Source organism: Panthera uncia, chromosome B1 (genome assembly GCF_023721935.1).
Source record: "Panthera uncia isolate 11264 chromosome B1, Puncia_PCG_1.0, whole genome shotgun sequence".
NCBI classification, from domain to species: domain Eukaryota; kingdom Metazoa; phylum Chordata; class Mammalia; order Carnivora; family Felidae; genus Panthera; species Panthera uncia.
The window spans coordinates 66,540,171-66,557,827 of record NC_064811.1 but is presented as its reverse complement, the minus strand read 5'-3'; the positions used below and the strand labels follow the sequence as shown (position 1 = coordinate 66,557,827).

The following is a 17,657-nucleotide window of genomic DNA, read 5'->3' as shown; positions in this document are numbered from 1 at the left end:
TACCATTTACTCAGATACTTAATCAGTATCTACTATGTCTTAGGGGCTGTGGTATGAAACACTAGAGAGCAATGAATATGCATAGAACCTAAAGTCTAAGGAGGTGGTGAGAGGGACTATGATAGAAATGAATCAAATAATATAAAAACAGATAAAATTGCAAAACCATGAAAAGATTTATGATGGTATGAGATCCTGTATAAGGAGGTTCAACCACAGATAGCTCAGGGATGCCTTCTCTAATCATCCTAAGATTTTTGTATGGGTATAAATTAGAGTGGATGTCAGCCACAAGTGTGAAGGTCTAGAGCTGAACTAGATTACTATACATGTAGGATGGTAAGACAACTAATCTGATTGGCATTAGTAATGCTTTGGAGGGAATAGAGAGCGTATAAAGATAAGGTTAGATTATGGATGATTTTTAAAACAAAGCAAATTTAGGTTTAATTTTGTCATTAAATGGAGACCCATGGAATGTTTCTGAGTCGTAATGAGCTATAGTCAAAGTGTGAAAGTGAAATTTGCAAAAAAATTAGCAATGTCTCTGGTAGCAGATAGAGGTGAGTCATAAAGATGATTGAATTTTTTTTGCAAATATCCAGACAGGAAGTGATATGAGCAATGACAGTATGAAAAAGTTGAGGTAGAACTGTTTGGACACAGAGGTTTCAGAAGTTGATAGCTTTTGGCATGAAGCTCTTACATGTTTGAGTTGGGGATGATTATTTTTGTAAATGAGTACAATTTGAAGTGAAGGGTGTTTGTTTTTCTGATAAACTTTGACATAGATTGTTGTAAGAATAATAAGAGGTGGTGTTGAGGTGATTACAGGTTGTAGGCTCCATTGATTCTGTTGCCTGAAGTTGTATTTTGTCTATAGCTCCTCATACCAATACCCATTAGCCAGGTTATGGAACAGAAGGAATAAATGACTGAGAATTTATTCTTTTTTCTGTTATTTTTCCTGATGGTTTTGTTTTATGCTTTTATAATTATGTTGATTGAGTACGAGTGGGGTCCTGTGACCATATTACTAAAACCTTTTTGTACTATACAAACTTAAAATTATATGTTAAAAACCTAAAAATATTAAAAAGTTAGGATATTATTAATTCCCATGTGTCCTTTACCCAACTTCAGAATTATCAGTTTTACCTTGTTTTTATCTATAACCTCCTCCCACATTTTTTTAAAGTAAATCATGTCATTTCATCTATAGATATTTCTTTATATATATAAAAGATAGGAACACTTTTTTAAACTTACCCACATTCCTTTGATGCTATTAAATACCTAGTTAACTCAGATTTCCCTAATCATTATATTTCCTTTTTATGCTATGTTTGAATTTGGGATTCAGATACGTTTGGGATTCAGATACGTCGTGCCCTTTAAAAAAAACAAAAACAAAAAACAAAATCGGGTTGTGTACATCCTATAGTTTTTCATAGGCTGGTTGCATTCCTGTGGTGCTTTTTGGTTTCAAGAATTTCTGGAATGGAACCCAGATGGCTCTTGCATCTTAGACCTTACAATGTGTTTTGCAGATCTTTTCTCCCAGTCTGTGGTTTATCTTTTATACTCTTAACAGTATCTTTTGCAGAGCAGAAATTTTTAATATTAATGAAGTTTGACTTACCAGTTTTTTCTTTCATGGATCATGCTTCTGTTAACTGTATCTAAAAAGTCATCACCAAACCCAAGGTAAATTAAATTTTCTCCTATATATTCTTCCAGGAATTTTATTGTTTTGCTTCATAGTTTTATAGTTTTAGGTCTGAATCCATATGAGAGGTGTCTGTGTTTAGATTCACTTGTTTGCATGTGGATGTCCTATTCTAGCACCATTTGTTGAAAAAACTATTTCCATTGAATTATTTTTGCTCCTTTGTCAGAGATCAGTGGACTATATTTAAGTGAGTCTATTTTTGTACTCTCCTGTTTAATACATCACTTTTAGCCTTTGCCAATCTAATTAAAAGATCTCACATAGGTTTATATCTTTTTTTAAAGTTTATTTATTTAACTTAGAGAGAGAGAGAGGGAGAGAGAGAGAGAGAGAGAGAGAGAGGGAATGTGTGTGTGTGTGTGTGTGTGTGTGTGTGTGAGCGAGCAGGGGAGGGGCAGAGAGAGAGGGAGAGAAAGAATCCCAGCAGGCTCAATGCTGTCATCACAGAGCTTCATGCAGGGGTGGGGCTTGAACTCACAAGCCACAAACTGGTGAAATTGTGATCTGAGACAAGATAGAGTAGGCCGCTTAACCAATTGAGCCACCTAGGTGCCCTTCACATAGATTTATATTTTTAAAAATTATTCATGTCTTTGTGTCTTCTGGACTCCTCTTCTGTGGACTCTGATGCCCATTGGGTGGTTTGTCTCTTTTTCCTTGTGAACTAAAAACTGAAAAAAGCCCATAGCTTATTAAGGAAATTACTCGTTTGTTATTAATGTAGTTACAAACATTTTTCCCAGTTGGCTTTGTCTTGTTTCTGTTCGCAGAAATATTGCACATGAAATTAGTTAAAATATTGTAGTGTCTTTATGAATTTTGAGTTTTTGAGCTATATCTAGTTAAGTCTTCCTTACTCCAATATTATAAAATATGCATTCATTTTTAAAAGTTATTTGGCTGTATTTTATTTATTTTACATACAATATTCTTTTATTACACATTAAGTACAAGAACAGATAGACTTGTTCTTTAAACTTTATGAAATGGTTAAATTAATATTAGCCTCTATATCATTTTTATCCTGACTGCTTTTCATAGCCCATCTTGCAAAGTAGATATCTATTTGGGTAGGGTACACACACCATAAAATTTACTGTCTTAACCATTTTTAAGTGTATAGTTCGGTGGTATTGAGTGCATTCATCCTGGTGTCCAGCCATCCCCACCGTTCATCTTCAGAACGCTATCTCTTGGAACACTGAAACTGTGTACCCATTGCATAACAAGTTGCCATTCTTCCCTCCCACCAGCTCTTGGCCACCACCATTCTACTTTCTGTCTCTGTGATTTTGGCTACTCTAAGTACCTCATGTAAGCAGAATCATACAGTATTTGTCTTTTTGCTTTGCTTATTTCACTTAGCGTAATGTTTCTAAGGTTCACCAGTGGTGTAGTATATGTCAGAATTTTCTTCCATTTTAAGGCTAAATAACATTTTATTTTATGTGTATTCATCTGTTGATGGACACTTGGGTGGCTTCCACGTTTTAATTATCCTTCTATAAACATAGATGTATAAATGTCTCTTGGAGACCCTGCTTTCAATTCCTTTGAGTTGTATACCCAGAAGTGGAATTTCTGGATCACATGGCAATGCTGTGCTTAATTTTTTGAGGAAACATCATAGTACTTTCCACAACAATTGTACCATTTTACAATGTAATTAATGTACAAGGGTTCCAGTTTCTGCATATTCTTTTTAAAAATTTTTTTAATATTTATTTATTTTAGAGAGAGAGAGACAGAGAGTGCCAGTGGGAGAGGGACAAGGAGAGAGGGAGACACAATCTGAAAGCAGGCTCCAGGCTCTGAGCTGTCAACGCAGAGCCCAACGTGGGGCTTGAACTCACGAGCTGCGAGGTCATGACCTGACACTTAACCAGCTGAGCCACCCAAGTGCCCCTCTCCATATTCTCATTAACACTTTTATTTATTTTAAAATTTTTTTAAATGTTTATTTATTATTGAGAGATGGAGACAGAGCATGAACTGGGGAGGGGCAGAGAGAGAAGGAGACACAGAATCCGAAGCAGGCTCCAGCTGAGCTGTCAGCTGTCTGAACTGTCAGCACAGAGCCCAAAGCGGGGCTCAAACTCACAAACCACGAGATCAAGACCTGAGGCGAAGTGGACGCTTAACCAACTGAGCCACCCAGGCGTCCCTCATCAACACTTTTTTTGATAGTACCTATCCTAATGGGTGTGAGGTAGTATCTCATTGTAGTTTTGATTTGCATTTCCATAATGATTAGTGATGTTCAAATATTTTTTCATGTATTTATTGGCCACTGTATGTCTTTCAAGAAATGTTTTTTCAAGTTCTTTGCCTATTTTTGAATCCATTTGCTTTGAGTTTTAAAAGTTCTCTCTTTAGGGGCGCCTGGGTGGCGCAGCCGGTTAAACGTCTGACTCTTGATTTCAGCTCAGGTCACGATCTCACAGTTTGTGAGTTCAAGCCGCACATCAGGCTCTGTTGATGGCGTGGAGCCTGCTTTGGATTTTGATTCTCCTTCTCTCTTCCCCTCACGTGCTTGTGAGCTCTCTTTCTCTCTCTCTCTCCAAATAAATAAATGCACTTTAAAAACTTTTTTTTTTTTAAGTTCTTTGTTCTGGATCTTAATCCTCATCAGCTATATGGTTAGTGAGTATTTTCTCTCATTCTCTGAGTTGCTTTTTACTTTGTTGACAGTGTCTTTTGAAGCACAAAATTTAAATATTTCCATGAAGGTCCAGTTTGTCTATTTTTTCTTTTATTTCCTGTGCTTTTAGTTTCGTATTCAAGAAATCATTGCCAAATCCGATGTCATGAAGCATCACCATATGTTTTTCTTCTAAGAGGTTTTTAGTATTACATCTTACATTTAGATCGTGGATCTCTTTTGAGTTCATTTTTTTATATGATGTTGGCAAAGGATCCTGGCAAAGGATCCAACTTCATTCTCTTGCGTGTAGATACCCAGTTTTCCTGACACCCTTTGTCTTTTTCACACTGAATGGTCTTGGCACCCTGGTCAGAAATCATTTGACCATATATGTGCAGGTTTATTTGTAGACTCTATTCTGTTCCATTGGTCTGCATCTCTGGCTTTATGGCAGTATTGGTTTTGGTGTTTTCTTAAGGTTGAATCTTTGATCTATTTGAAACTTATTACACGGAATGAATTCTAGGGATCCAGTTCTTTTTCTTCAGACCGAATAGCTAATTCGTACCATTTACCGAATAGCTCATCATTCTCTGTTGATTTGAAATGCCAGCTTTCATCATGAACTGTTCTATATATAGGCTCTTTTCCTTCTCCAAATAATTTATTTCAAAATCATTTTTGTTATAATACCTAATTTAATAATTTGAAACTTGCTTTACAACATAATGTGTAAGATTCACCTATGTCATAATCTGTAGCTATAGTTATTGTTCTGTAGTTTTTTTTCCTTTTTCCCCTTCTTTTTGTTATTGAAGTAAATTAACATACAGTGTGATATTAATGTCAGGTGTACAATATAATGATAAAACAATTCTATACATTATTCAGTGCTTATCACAATAAGTGTGCTCTTAATCCTCTTTATTTCACACATCCCCCTACCTACCTTCCCTCTGGTAACCACCAATTTGTTCTCTGTATTCAAGAGTCTGTTTTTTGTTTGTCTCTTTTTTTCTTTGTTCATTTGTTTGTCATATAGGTTCTTTTATCTGTTCTTTTGATCTTTAGTATTCTGCTCCTAGGCCAATCCCATGCTATTTTATTTACTCTATCTTGATAATGTTTTAATTTTTAGTAGGGTTGGCTTCTGATTTGTATAAGGCTGATGCTTATAGAGCAGGTTGTCTAATTTTGCCTGTTATGGTCATTTAACCCTTTCCTTGAATGCTTCTATAGATACTAATATGTTTAAATTACTCATCCTTGTCACTGTAATTCATAACTGTAAATACACTTAAGGTGGCTTAATATCTGTGAAAAAATAGCACAAGAATGCCTATGCCTATTTCATAATATTTCACCAGTCAGTAGAAGAGTGCTGAAAGTTCTGGAACTCATCTCAAGGTTTGATTCTGACATTAGTCGTATAATACATACAATATTTATCTCTTCTTATCTTCTCATTTGTTTCTTAGCCTGGAAGCATTTTACAGCTTGCAAATTTGCTTCTTGGTGGGTTTATTTAATAACCTGAAGTTTGGGAATTAGGTTATTGTAAACATAGTTTTTCCATGATGATAAACTCTGTAAACATTTCACCATAAATTTTTAAAAGCTATATTAATATGGAACCCTACAAAGTCCTGATTTTAAACTATATTACAAAACTGTTGTAATCAAAACAGTATGGTATTGTCATAAACACAGATACACAGATCAGTGGCACAGAGTAGGGAGCCTAGAAATAACCCACATATATATGGTCAATTAATTTATGACCAAGGGGCCAAAATTATACAATGGGGGAAGGATGGTTTCTTTAGTAACTGGTGTTAGGAAAATTGGACAGCTACATGCAAAAGAATGAAACTGTATTATTATCTTATCATACACAAAAATAAACTCAAAATAGATCAAAGACTTGAACATAAGACCTAAAACCATATAATTCCTAGAAGGAAATAATAAGGGTCTTTGACATCAGTCTTGGCAGTGATTTTTTTGGATTTGACAACAAAAGCAAAGGCAACAAAAGCAAAAATAAGTAAGTGTGACTATATCAAACATAAAAGCTTCTGCACAGCAAAGAACATCATCAACAAAATGGGAAAGTGACCTATGGAACGGGAGAAAATATTTGCAAAGTATATATCTGAAAGGGGCGATATTGAAAATATATAAAGAACTCCTAGAACTCAACTGAGAAGAACCAAGCAATCCAATTAAAAAATGGGCAGAGGAGCTGAATAGACATTTTTCCAAAGAAGCCATACAAATAGCCAGTCAGCACATGAAAAGGTGCTCACCATCACCTGGGAAATGCAAATCAAAACCACAGTGAGATGCCACCTCACATCCGTTAGAATGGCTGTTAGCAAAGACAAGAAACAAGCATCAGGGGAATGCTGGTGCACTGTTGGTGGGAATGTAAACTGGTGCAGCCACCCTGGAAAACAGTGTGGAGCCCCCCCCCACCCCCCACGAAATTAAAAATAAAACTACCATACAATCCAACAATTATATTTCTGGGTATTTACCTGAAGGAAGTAAGATAACCATCTTGAAAAGATGTCTGTACTCTAATGTTTATTGCAGCATTATTTACAATAGCCAGGACATGAAAACAAGCTAAGTGTCTTTTGACAGATGGATGGATAATGAAGATGTGGTGTATCTTATATATAATGAATGGACTAGTATTCAGCCATAAAAAAAAAGAATAAAATCCTGCCATTTGCCACAACATGGAAGGACCTTGAGGGAATTATGCTAAATGAAGTAAGTCAGATACAGAAAGACAAATAACTGTGATCTCACTTATATGTGGAATCTTAAAAAAGAAAAAGAAAAAGGAACTCATAGATGCAGAGAACAGACTGGTGTTTGCTGTGAGGTGGGGGTGGTGGTGGTGGGTAAAATGGGTGAAGGTGATCAAAATGTGCAAAGTTCCAGTTAGTTTTCTAAGATAAGTTCTGGGAATGTAATGTACAGCATAACTTTAGTTAACAATAGTGTATATTTCAAAGTTGCTAAGAGAGTAGATCTCAAAAAGTAGATCCCAAAACTTCTCATCACAAGAAAAATCTCATTATGTTCAGTAATGGATGTTAACTTATTGTGGTAATCAATTTGCAATATATACATATATGAAATCATTATTCTTTATACCTAAAACTAATACAGTGTTATGTCAATTATATTTCAATAAAAAAGAAAAGAAAAACATAAGTTCTTTCCTCTTACAAAATTATGCTGAACTTAGCTGCCATTTACCTAGATTCAAAATGAGTCTCAAGTCATATTCTATGTAGAAATACATACAGATTGCTACTTTAAGAGATTTCACAAATATTTATGGTGCAAGTTGCTTAGGATTTATTATGTCTGTGCTAACATTTTATATTATAGCTTTTGTGATACTTTCCTTATTTGTACTATTTCCTAAGCTATCTCTATTTACAGATTAATATCATAATTATGTGTTTAAAAATAAATGTCTTTGGACATTATTTTCCAATTAGCAAATGGCAAAAGTCTTTGCTTAATTCAAGTTTACCTATAAGGAAAGGAATAAAACACTCTTCCAGTTCTGCAAATGAAGACTCTTATTCTATCTGGTAAAGCTGGAGAGATAAAGAGGGAGGGAGGGAGGGAGGGAAGGAGAGAGGGGGAGAAAGAAAAAGAAACAGACTCAACCAGTACTCTTAAAACAATGAGTTTGTAGGGTGTCTTTGCATGATACTGTCTGTCTTTCTCTTGGCACCAATATATGAAAGAAAGAAAGAAAGAAAGAAAGAAAGAAAGAAAGAAAGAAAGAGAAAGAAAGAAGGAAGGAAGGAAAGAAGAAAAAAGAAAGAAAAGAAAGGAAGAAAAAAGAAAAAAAATAAAAGAAAAATTTCCCCTCCAAATGCTACTGTTAAATAAGTTTGAGAAGCATCCTATACCATACCCATCTAGGAACTTTATAGTGGTCATTAGCATAGTAAGGACTCTGAGAAGGCTTTTGTTTAACATTGTTTACTTTAGGGTTTCATAAATTAATTTGACAAAGTAGACTGTTTCATGTAATAACTAATCCTGAAGAGCTAATGTTCAGTGAAACAAACACACTTTAGTAAACACTACCTAGTTAGCATTAAGGAAAATATTGTTATGATTTTGCATTAGATTAAACAAAGGCCATCTTAACATCTGTTTGAAACGGTATGATTTGTGCAGGTGTCTCAAAGTGCTATACAGATTTCATTTAGTGGTAATGTTCTCCCTTGTACAAAAGAGAAACAAAGATATAAAAGCATTAGGTTTGCTTGCCAAAATACACACAAGACTGAGACTAACTGGAACCAAAGCCCATATGTCCAAACAATGATTTCTAAGCAGTATTTACAAACAGAACCAAATATGGAACTCTGCAAACTCATTGTTTTAGAGTATTGGTTGAGTCTGTTTCTTTCTCTTTCTTTCTCCCCCTCTGTCCCTCCCTCTCTCCCTCTTTATCTCTCCAGCTTTACCAGATAGAATAAGAGTCCTCATTTGCAGAACTGGAAGAGTGTTTTATTCCTTTCCTTATAGGTAAACTTGAATTAAGCAAAGACTTTTGCCATTTGCTAATTGGAAAATAATGTTCAAAGACATTTATTTTTAAACACATAATTATGATATTAATCTGTAAATAGAGATAGCTTAGGAAATAGTACAAATAAGGAAATCTTTCAAGTCCATGTATTTTAGGGCAGCCCCTTAATACCTGTTAAATGTTGCTATCTGAATTTAAATTAAGATAGCTGGTTTTTAACCCAGCTGTCAAGGATGTTAATCAGGAAATAGAGATACTGAGGATTCTTATTGAATGCACATTAGCTGTTTTTCTGGTAATGTTGTATGTTCAGAGGGGCATTCACATGGAGTTTCTCAGACCACTGTACTTAAAGGAAGGGACTAACTTGTAAATCCTCAAAGAAGTTAGTTGTATTCCAGTGCTTCTGTCTTTTGCAAAAATAGTAACTGTTGTATGTTACCAAGTATTTCAGGTGTTTGGAAAATGCAATTTAATCAGAGTTTGTCAAGAGTTAGGGTTGGGGAGGAGGGTGTGACTATGAAGGGTAGTGCAAGAGAGTTTCTTTGTCATGATGGAACAATTTTGTATCTTGATGGTAATGTTGATTACAAAGTCTATACAGTCTTTTGCATACATCCTCCAAAAATGCATATAAAAACTCGGAAATCCAAAATAAGTTCTGTTCTGTAGTTAATGGTATTGTACCAATTTCCTGGTACATTTTGATAATGTTCTATGATTATGGAAGATGTTAGCCTATTGGGGAAAGTATGGGAATTCTGTATTCATTTTGTAACTTCTTGTGAGTCGGAAATTGCCTTAAAAACATTTAAAAAATGTGTTTATACTTATATTCAGCATACTGAATAAAAAATAGTTTCAAAGTTTCTTAGAGGCAAATATGCAGCTTTAGTTCTTAACAGTTCTTGAGGACTGGATACTATTTAGTTTTGTTAAGTCATTTAATAACTGTTGATTAAGCATGTAAAGTTGGAGGCATTATGATGTCTTACTTAAAAGAATGGCCCTTGGAGTTGGGTCTGGTTCAAATTCTGGCTCTGCTACTTTGTATTAGCTCTATGACCTTGGGGAAATTTCTTAATCTCTCTGAGCTTCAGTTTTTCCCTTCTGTAATGGGCATAATGATGATACAAATAGCAGCTCACATTTATTGAGCATTATAATATGTGATGTTATCAGCACTTCATATGATTTAACTCATTTAATCCTTGCAGCAGTCCTATAAGAAAGGTATTATTTTCAGATGAGGAAACTGAACACAGAGAAGTTCAGTTACTTGCATAAGGTCACACAACAAAGGAGTGTTGTAGCCTAGATTAAAACCCAAGTAGTTGGTGTTTTATTTTTGGCTGTACAGAACTAGCTTGTTGGAGACCAACTGTCTTGCTAAAAACAACTAAAAAGCAGGGGAAAAATATTTTAAAAATCTGTTTGAAGTAACATTCATGAAATAAAGGGAAGCCTAGTGAAGTCAGCCTCATGTTCACTATGACACTTCTTAGATCATTTGCTGATTTGTAAGTTAATGCTGAGAGACTGAAGTGATGAACAGAAAGTGGCTACAGAGAGATTAAGGAGCTGAGTGGATCTGTCAGTCTTCTGGATCTCATGAACAAAAATTTGGTTTCAGGCCCGCCAAGGAGGTGGAAGCCTGTAAACACCACATTCCTAGTTGGGACCACTGATGTAATATATAGGGGAAGAGTGAACCAGAAATAGACCAGGCCTATGGAAGATTGAAGCTGTGCTTCAAACTGCTCAATTTGTGATTGGTTTAGGATGATCTGCCCCTACTTTTAACTGCATGCCAGAAGCTGAAGTGAATTATCCCTGGAGGAATATAACATGATTCAGAGCCTCAAAGTATGTCTTTAATTTTTTGTAAACAATGTCTGGCATTGAATCAGAAATCATCAGGTCACCAGGCAACCAGACCAAATTATTCAAAACCAAGAAATATAGATAATGGAGTTATCAGACTCAGACTTTTAAAATAACTAAGATTAATATATTCAGAAATGTAACAAGATGAAGAATTTCAGCAGAAAGAAACTGTAAGAAGGAATCTGATGAACCTGAAACTCATGGAACATTGTGTGTCCAGTATGCCTCAATTAAAAAAAAGGAATCAGGTGAATATTTTCAAATTGAAAACATAAAACTGAGATTAAGAATTTAGTAGATGAGGGGTACCAGGTGGCTCAGTTGGTTAAGCATCCTACTTCGGCTCAGGTCATGATCTCTTGGTCCGTGAGTTCGAGCCCTGTGTCAGGCTTTGTGCTGACAGCTTGGAGCTTGGAACCTGCTTCAGATTCTGTGTCTCCCTCTCTCTCGCTGCCCCTCCCCAGCTCGTGCTCTGTCTCTGTCTCTGTCTCTCTCAAAAATAAATAAATATTAAAAAAAAAGAATTTAGTAGATGAGTTTATCAACAAATGAGATACAAATAACTGGACATTTTTTGAGAAACAAAATGGAAAGAATTCCTCATCAGCAGACCCACACTGAAGGAAATCCTCAAGTGCGCTCTTTAGGCAGAAGGAAAATCATTCGTACTTTGAAGCAGGATGATATAGAAAGGGTAAATTTGTGAGTATATGTAAATTAATGCCTTGTGGAGTTAAAATTATTATATGTAGAGGGGCGCCTGGGTGGCTCAGTTGATTAAGCGTCCGACTTCAGCTCAGGTCATGATCTCACGGTTTCTGGGTTCGAGCCCTGTGTTGGGCTCTGTGCTGTCAGCGTGGATCCTGGAGCCTGTTATAGATTCTGTCTCCCTCTCTCTCTGTCCCTCCCCTGCTCATGCTCTGCCTCTCTCTCTCTCAAAAATAAACATTAAAAAAATTTTTTTTCAATTATTATATGTAGAATTAAAATACTTAACAGTAAGTAAATGGTATTCGTGTTTAGTGGTTCTTTTCATTTCCTGGGTGATGTGTAAAGTACTGATTTAATTCCTACATTGTCCATTGTAATCTCTAGGGTCACCATTAAAAGATTAGCAACATAATGTATAAATAAAAAGCTAATACAGGGAGGGGGAATGGAATAATAAAATAACACAAAAGAAGGTAAGAAAGAAAAAAGAATGGAAGTGAACAGGTGGTTCAAATAGAAAACAGTACAACAGTGGATTTAAATGCAGGTCTTTAAGTAAGTCTGTTAGATGTAAACAGACATAAACGATTTAAACATACAGTCAGATCTGATTTTTGTTTTGAAGACCCAATTCTGTACATCTTGTAAGAGTTGTAGCTTGAAGCTTAGGATGCAGAAAAGTTGAAAGAGTTGGAAAAAGGCATGCTATGCAAATGTACCCAAACTAGGCTCTGTCCTTGGGCTACACTATACCTAGCCCATAATGTGGCTGCTAGATTTAAAACAGCTCATCTTAGAGTATTAAAAGCACTATTCTTTATTCATATTAAGTATCTAATAAATCTATGCTTGAGGCGCCTTAAGATAGTATTTTTTTTCCCATTTTGAGCTGATACGTGTCTCTTGCATCATTGTACATACTTGTCTCGTGCTTGCTTGATTTTTCAGTAGCTTCCATATGTACACATTTTATCCCTTTTCTTAAGCTTTATATTTTCATTTAACCGAATGACGGTTGTGGCTCTTGTCTCTTATCTTTATTTTAGATCTGCGTTGTGGTACCGCTGCCCAGTGATAATGTGTGACTTGTTTTATGAAGTAATCTCCTTTGACTATTGCTTGTAGAGTTTCCATGCTAAATGAATTCCTCTCTCTCTCTCTCTCTCTCTCTCTCTTTCTCTCTTCTAGGCTTTTATGAAAATGTTCAAATTCTTAAGAATTATTCTTTCATAAATTATTATCCACATAATATAGATTTCCAACATCAGTGAATGGTCTTTTAGCATGAGGGCTCTTTGACAAATAGGTGGGGATATAATAATAAAATAACACGATAGAACTGGTTGAGAATCTGGCCTAGACCTTTATAGGACAGTCTGTTGTATGTTGATTAAACACCAACTGAAGACATCTTGAGAGACTTTTATTCTCTGTTCTGCCTCTGATGTTTCATTTAGCTTTTTGGGAAGTCACATTGCTGTTTATCAGAATGAAGGAAAGGATTAAAATGATTATATTGACTCAAGTTTGAATCTCCCAAAATTCGTTTTGTTAGACAACCAAAATTGGGGTAGTTTTGGACTGAATTTGACCCCTTACCCATATGTTAGTGGCTACATTTGTATCTGCAGATACAGTTGAATTGACTGGACTTAATGAGGGTATAAGATGGGCTTTTCTTTTGGGTTTCTTCTTTAGAACACATGAAAATGAAATTTGTCATAGTTAATTTGGTGGGTAGCAATAAATAAAGCCAAGTGTCTGCATCCTCTTTTCTCTATGTTAAATATGAAGCTAAATTCTTGGGGTTTAAAATAATTCTTTTCTTATAAATATTAACAAAACTGAGTAAGTTCTTGTAATTTAAGTAATGATTTCTTCATAGCAAGTCACCTGACCTGGACTCTCAAGGAAGTAACTACTAGAGATGGAAGGTAGAACTCGCCGATTTTGGTTTCACTCCTGTATTCATTACTATTCTTTTCATTTCTCTTTGAACAGGTTGTTCCTTTCAACAGCTTTTGATGAAATACAGGAACATACTTTTTTACCTGAGCAATTGTCATAAGTTAAAAGAGTAGGCAAGTTCAATCCCAGATTAACGATAGCCGTGTTGTATTGTTTAATAGGCAGTGAAATCAGCTGTGCAGACCATCACTGTTGGAGGCGTGAGCACATCACAGTTTAAGACAATTATTCCTCTGGCAACTGCTCCCAATGTCCAGCAGATTCAAGTGCCTGGAAGCAAGTTTCATTATGTCCGACTTGTTACTGCCACAACAGCCAGTAGCTCCACCCAGCCAGTTAGTCAGAATCCCAGTACAAACACTCAACCTCTCCAGCAAGGTTAGTAACCATTTTTTAAAAACAGTCATTAATTCTTTGAACATTATTAAAGAACATTGGTCCTTTTCTCGCTGAAAGCCTGATTAAGTATGGCATTTCAGCCGGCAGTATGAATTCAGCAACTGTTGCAGAAAGCCGCAAAATAGAATCATAGTTGTATATAAATATAGTATTTCACTCTGCTAGAAGTTGGTACACGGTGTACTATACTACCAGACAATCAGAATTATTCATCAGTTTGTGCGTAGCCATTATATTGCTGGTTTGTAAGCCTACCGTCTACTTTAGTGGGACAAATTTAGATGAAACCAAATTATTTATCTTGTTTCTAAACTGTGAAGCTGTTTGATAGGGTTTGGGTCAATTGAAATGACTAGTAGGCAAGGTATAAATGATAAATAAGAACTTTGCACCACTTTCATCCTTTACTTATTTTGAATCTGTAGTTGCTAATAAAAAGCACTTAAAATGTTCTGTTATTTTGCTCAGTTGTACTTTTGGAGGATATGCCTGTTTGTAGTCCTTCCGTTTTCTGTTTGTGTTTAACCCTTCCTACCGCCCGATACCTATACATAGACTCACACACATAACCGCTCTCCATATTTATCTACTTGTTAACAATTGAATGGTGTGAAAGGCTCAGGACGGTTTATGATTTAGGGCCTGATTTTTGGTCTTGGAAGACTGCTGCGTATCCCTTCAATGTCACAAAGCAGTTGATGGCAAGTAAATGACTTATTATTTACTGGATGTAAATAGCAGAATTAAAGATCACTTGTTTCCTCTTTCATTTTGATTAAGGGATCAGAGGGTTGGAGCAACATATTGCCGATAGCTAGTTCACTAAGGGAAACTGTGGAAGAAAAAACCTATTTTTTAAATTACTGATGGGAGAAAATAGAGGATATGTGAAGGAAACAGTATTTTAGTTTGTATTCTATTAAAATTAGACCTATCAAGTAGTTTTATTTTCTAATCCCTCTTCAAGCTGATTTTAGAAGAAAATCTTTTATTACAGTATTCTTAATGAAAGGAAAATGACACTTGCATATTGCTGACTAAGGGAGTCAAGTTTTATATTCTCTCAGTACTTAAACTGAGCAGGGTACTAAAAGAGGTGCTGCAAGTCCAGTGTACCTGGATAATCCCAATGATGTGAAGCAATCGTGAGATACAGTTGTTATATTTTATGTGTGTGTTTGTATGTGTACTATATGCTGAGATCCATTTCCAATGTGATGTTAACACTAATTTTAGTCAATAATAAGCCTTTGGTATAAGTAGAAAAGAAGCTAAAGATCCAGGAAGAGTACATGAATAGGTTGGATACTGCATAATTCTAATTACTGGTACTTCCTTTTCTAAGTTTTTATCTACCTTTCTGCCTCTCTCTACTTAGGCTCTTTGCCTCCTGGAAACCCACCCCGCCTCCCCACACACACCTTTTTCTATTTCTCTGCTTCTTTCTTTTTTTGCCTTGTACCTTCAACTTTCCCTCCCTGTCCTCCCCTTTACCTTTCCAGCTCCTTCAGTTATTCCTGTATATACCCTTTTCGGGCCCGCTCACATACACAACCACCCATGCAATTTCCCTTATGTCCACCCATATTTTTCTTTTTTTGTTCTCCTATCCCATAAGAGACCTAGGTATACATAATATATATTATTTTGCAGGAATAATGAATTAAATTTATAATTTTTATTAGAGATACATGAAAACTAGTTGCTCTCGTTCATGAATGTACTAATATGTCTTTATAAGGGCTTAATTTCCAGTGAGGGATTTCCTTATGCCAAAGGGGGTTAGGGTCATCTTGTACATTTCCCACCAAAGCCAGTATTCAAAGGTTCTACCATGTTAACTGCTGGTTGGATAGCAGGCCACACACTAGAAAGATCCAGAAGACTTCATGGTTAATCTCTTTAGAATATAATCTACCATCTTGGTGAGAAAGTCAATTTAAGAAATTAAAAAGCCTTAAACACTTGCACGTATGGTTTCTAAAATTTGGAATGAGGCTATTCTAACAAGATTGTTCAGAATTTCTGTTAAAGACTAAAAAAGAAAAGATTATTCCAGTTTCTATGAAAATGGCAATAATAGTAATGTGGGACTGTGCTCAAAAGTTGAGGGGGAGGAGAAATAGAGACTGGTGATGTAGTTCTATAACATTAATATGTCCCCCTTTCCCTAGGTGATTTGTAATGTTCTCTTTTCTGGCCATTTCATTTTTTATTGTCTTCATTTCCCAGGTTTTAGTGAAAACTCAGCATGCAGATGCAAAGCTAACGTAAACCTAGAGTTCCCAGATTTTCTAGTCCTGTGTGCGTGTGTGCGCGTGCACGCGGGTGCGTGCACACGCACACACACACACGGAGACAGTTAACCCTTTCTTTATTATCCAAATAAAAATCATCTGCATCTGTCATTTCATGTGACTGAAGGCAGGCCACACGCTCCTTCCCTTTGTTTCAGAGACCACCAGGAAATTCTTACCTTCTCTGGTTGTTGGAGTCACTTCAGAATCACTGCTGTATGTGTCCATGGAACAATGGCCAGCATCTCTTCTCCAAGGAGCAAGTGGAGTAGGGAGTCTGTTCTTCTGTGTTCCAAGCAGGAATTCAGTCTTATAATTTCCTTTAATTCTTTTTAGTACTGCTGAGATCAGTCTGTAGTGGTTAGTATAACTTAACCAAATAAAACTGAAGTAACTGAAGAGACTCAGAACAGGAAGTAAGTTCAAATTAGGTATCCGATGTCACTGCTTCTATAATTCATGGTCATGTACTCTTTTTGTATGACAACTTTATTGAGATAGAATTTGTGTTGACTATAGCATCCACCCTTGTTAAGCATACAGTGTAGTGATTTTTAGTGTATTGAGAGAGATGCAGTCATCACCACTGATCAAACACTTTCTGGAGGTCCCCCACTTACCCTACCCTTTCCCTTTGTCCCCTTGCTTGCAGGGGCCTGCTCTCTTTAGGTCAGAGAACTGTCTAATGTTCTTCCAGGACTCTCAGCCTTCTGTCTTCAGCCATCAGCCCTCCCAGCCTTTTTATCTAAGGAAGTGTGTTCTTTCTCTTTTGTTGTTAGATCCCATTATCTCAAGCTCTCTCTTTCAGACCAGGCTCTAGGCCTTTTTGCATAAATAAAACCTAACGGGCTATCCTTCCTATCTTCTTAAATCCCTTTTTTAGACTGTGGAAATGGCAGGAAACAATTTGAAAGGTTGTACTTCTTTTGGTCCAAACATACAGGTCTAGTGCCAGCCTCTCTCGTCCATTTCATCATAGTTTGTCTCTATGTCAGGGTTCATCTTCCCTTCAAATCATCTCACCCTTGAGGTTTTCCATCTGGTTGCTGTCCTTTTTCTGGCCACTTGGAAGCTTCACACTGACTTACATTTTCTTCCCCAATAACGTGCAATTTCTGCCCTCTCTTGGGTGGTTCCTTTCACTTTCACCTTCTCTTTTGCAGTTGCTCTCTCCTGTCCGTCCCCAGCTGTGTCATCCCAAGTAGACCCTCAATTTGTGCACTCTTCTAACTTTCCTTGTTTTGTGGAACTCCATTCTGTTTTATACACTGTGGCCAAATACGGTTTCTTTTTGTGCTATTCCAAGTAATATTTCTGTACTTCAAAATCCTCAGAAACTTCTCATCGCCTACTGAATTAAAAATGCAGATTAAATATGTAGATTTCTACCCTAACGTTAAAGACCTGTGCTTGCCTACTTTAACCCTAGGTTCCAACCAG

At 36.1% G+C, this 17,657-nt stretch overlaps 1 protein-coding gene across 4 annotated transcripts in view; it reads left to right on the top strand.

Moving 5' to 3' along the window:
• Positions 1 to 17,657, top strand: part of LIN54 (lin-54 DREAM MuvB core complex component) — a 68,901-nt gene that overhangs the window by 37,054 nt on the left and 14,190 nt on the right. For all 4 annotated transcript variants that reach the window (XM_049630773.1, XM_049630771.1, XM_049630772.1 and 1 more), the window contains exon 5: positions 13,683 to 13,899. In XM_049630773.1, the coding sequence (XP_049486730.1) occupies positions 13,683 to 13,899 (217 nt within the window). The remainder of the gene's footprint in view (positions 1 to 13,682; positions 13,900 to 17,657) is intronic.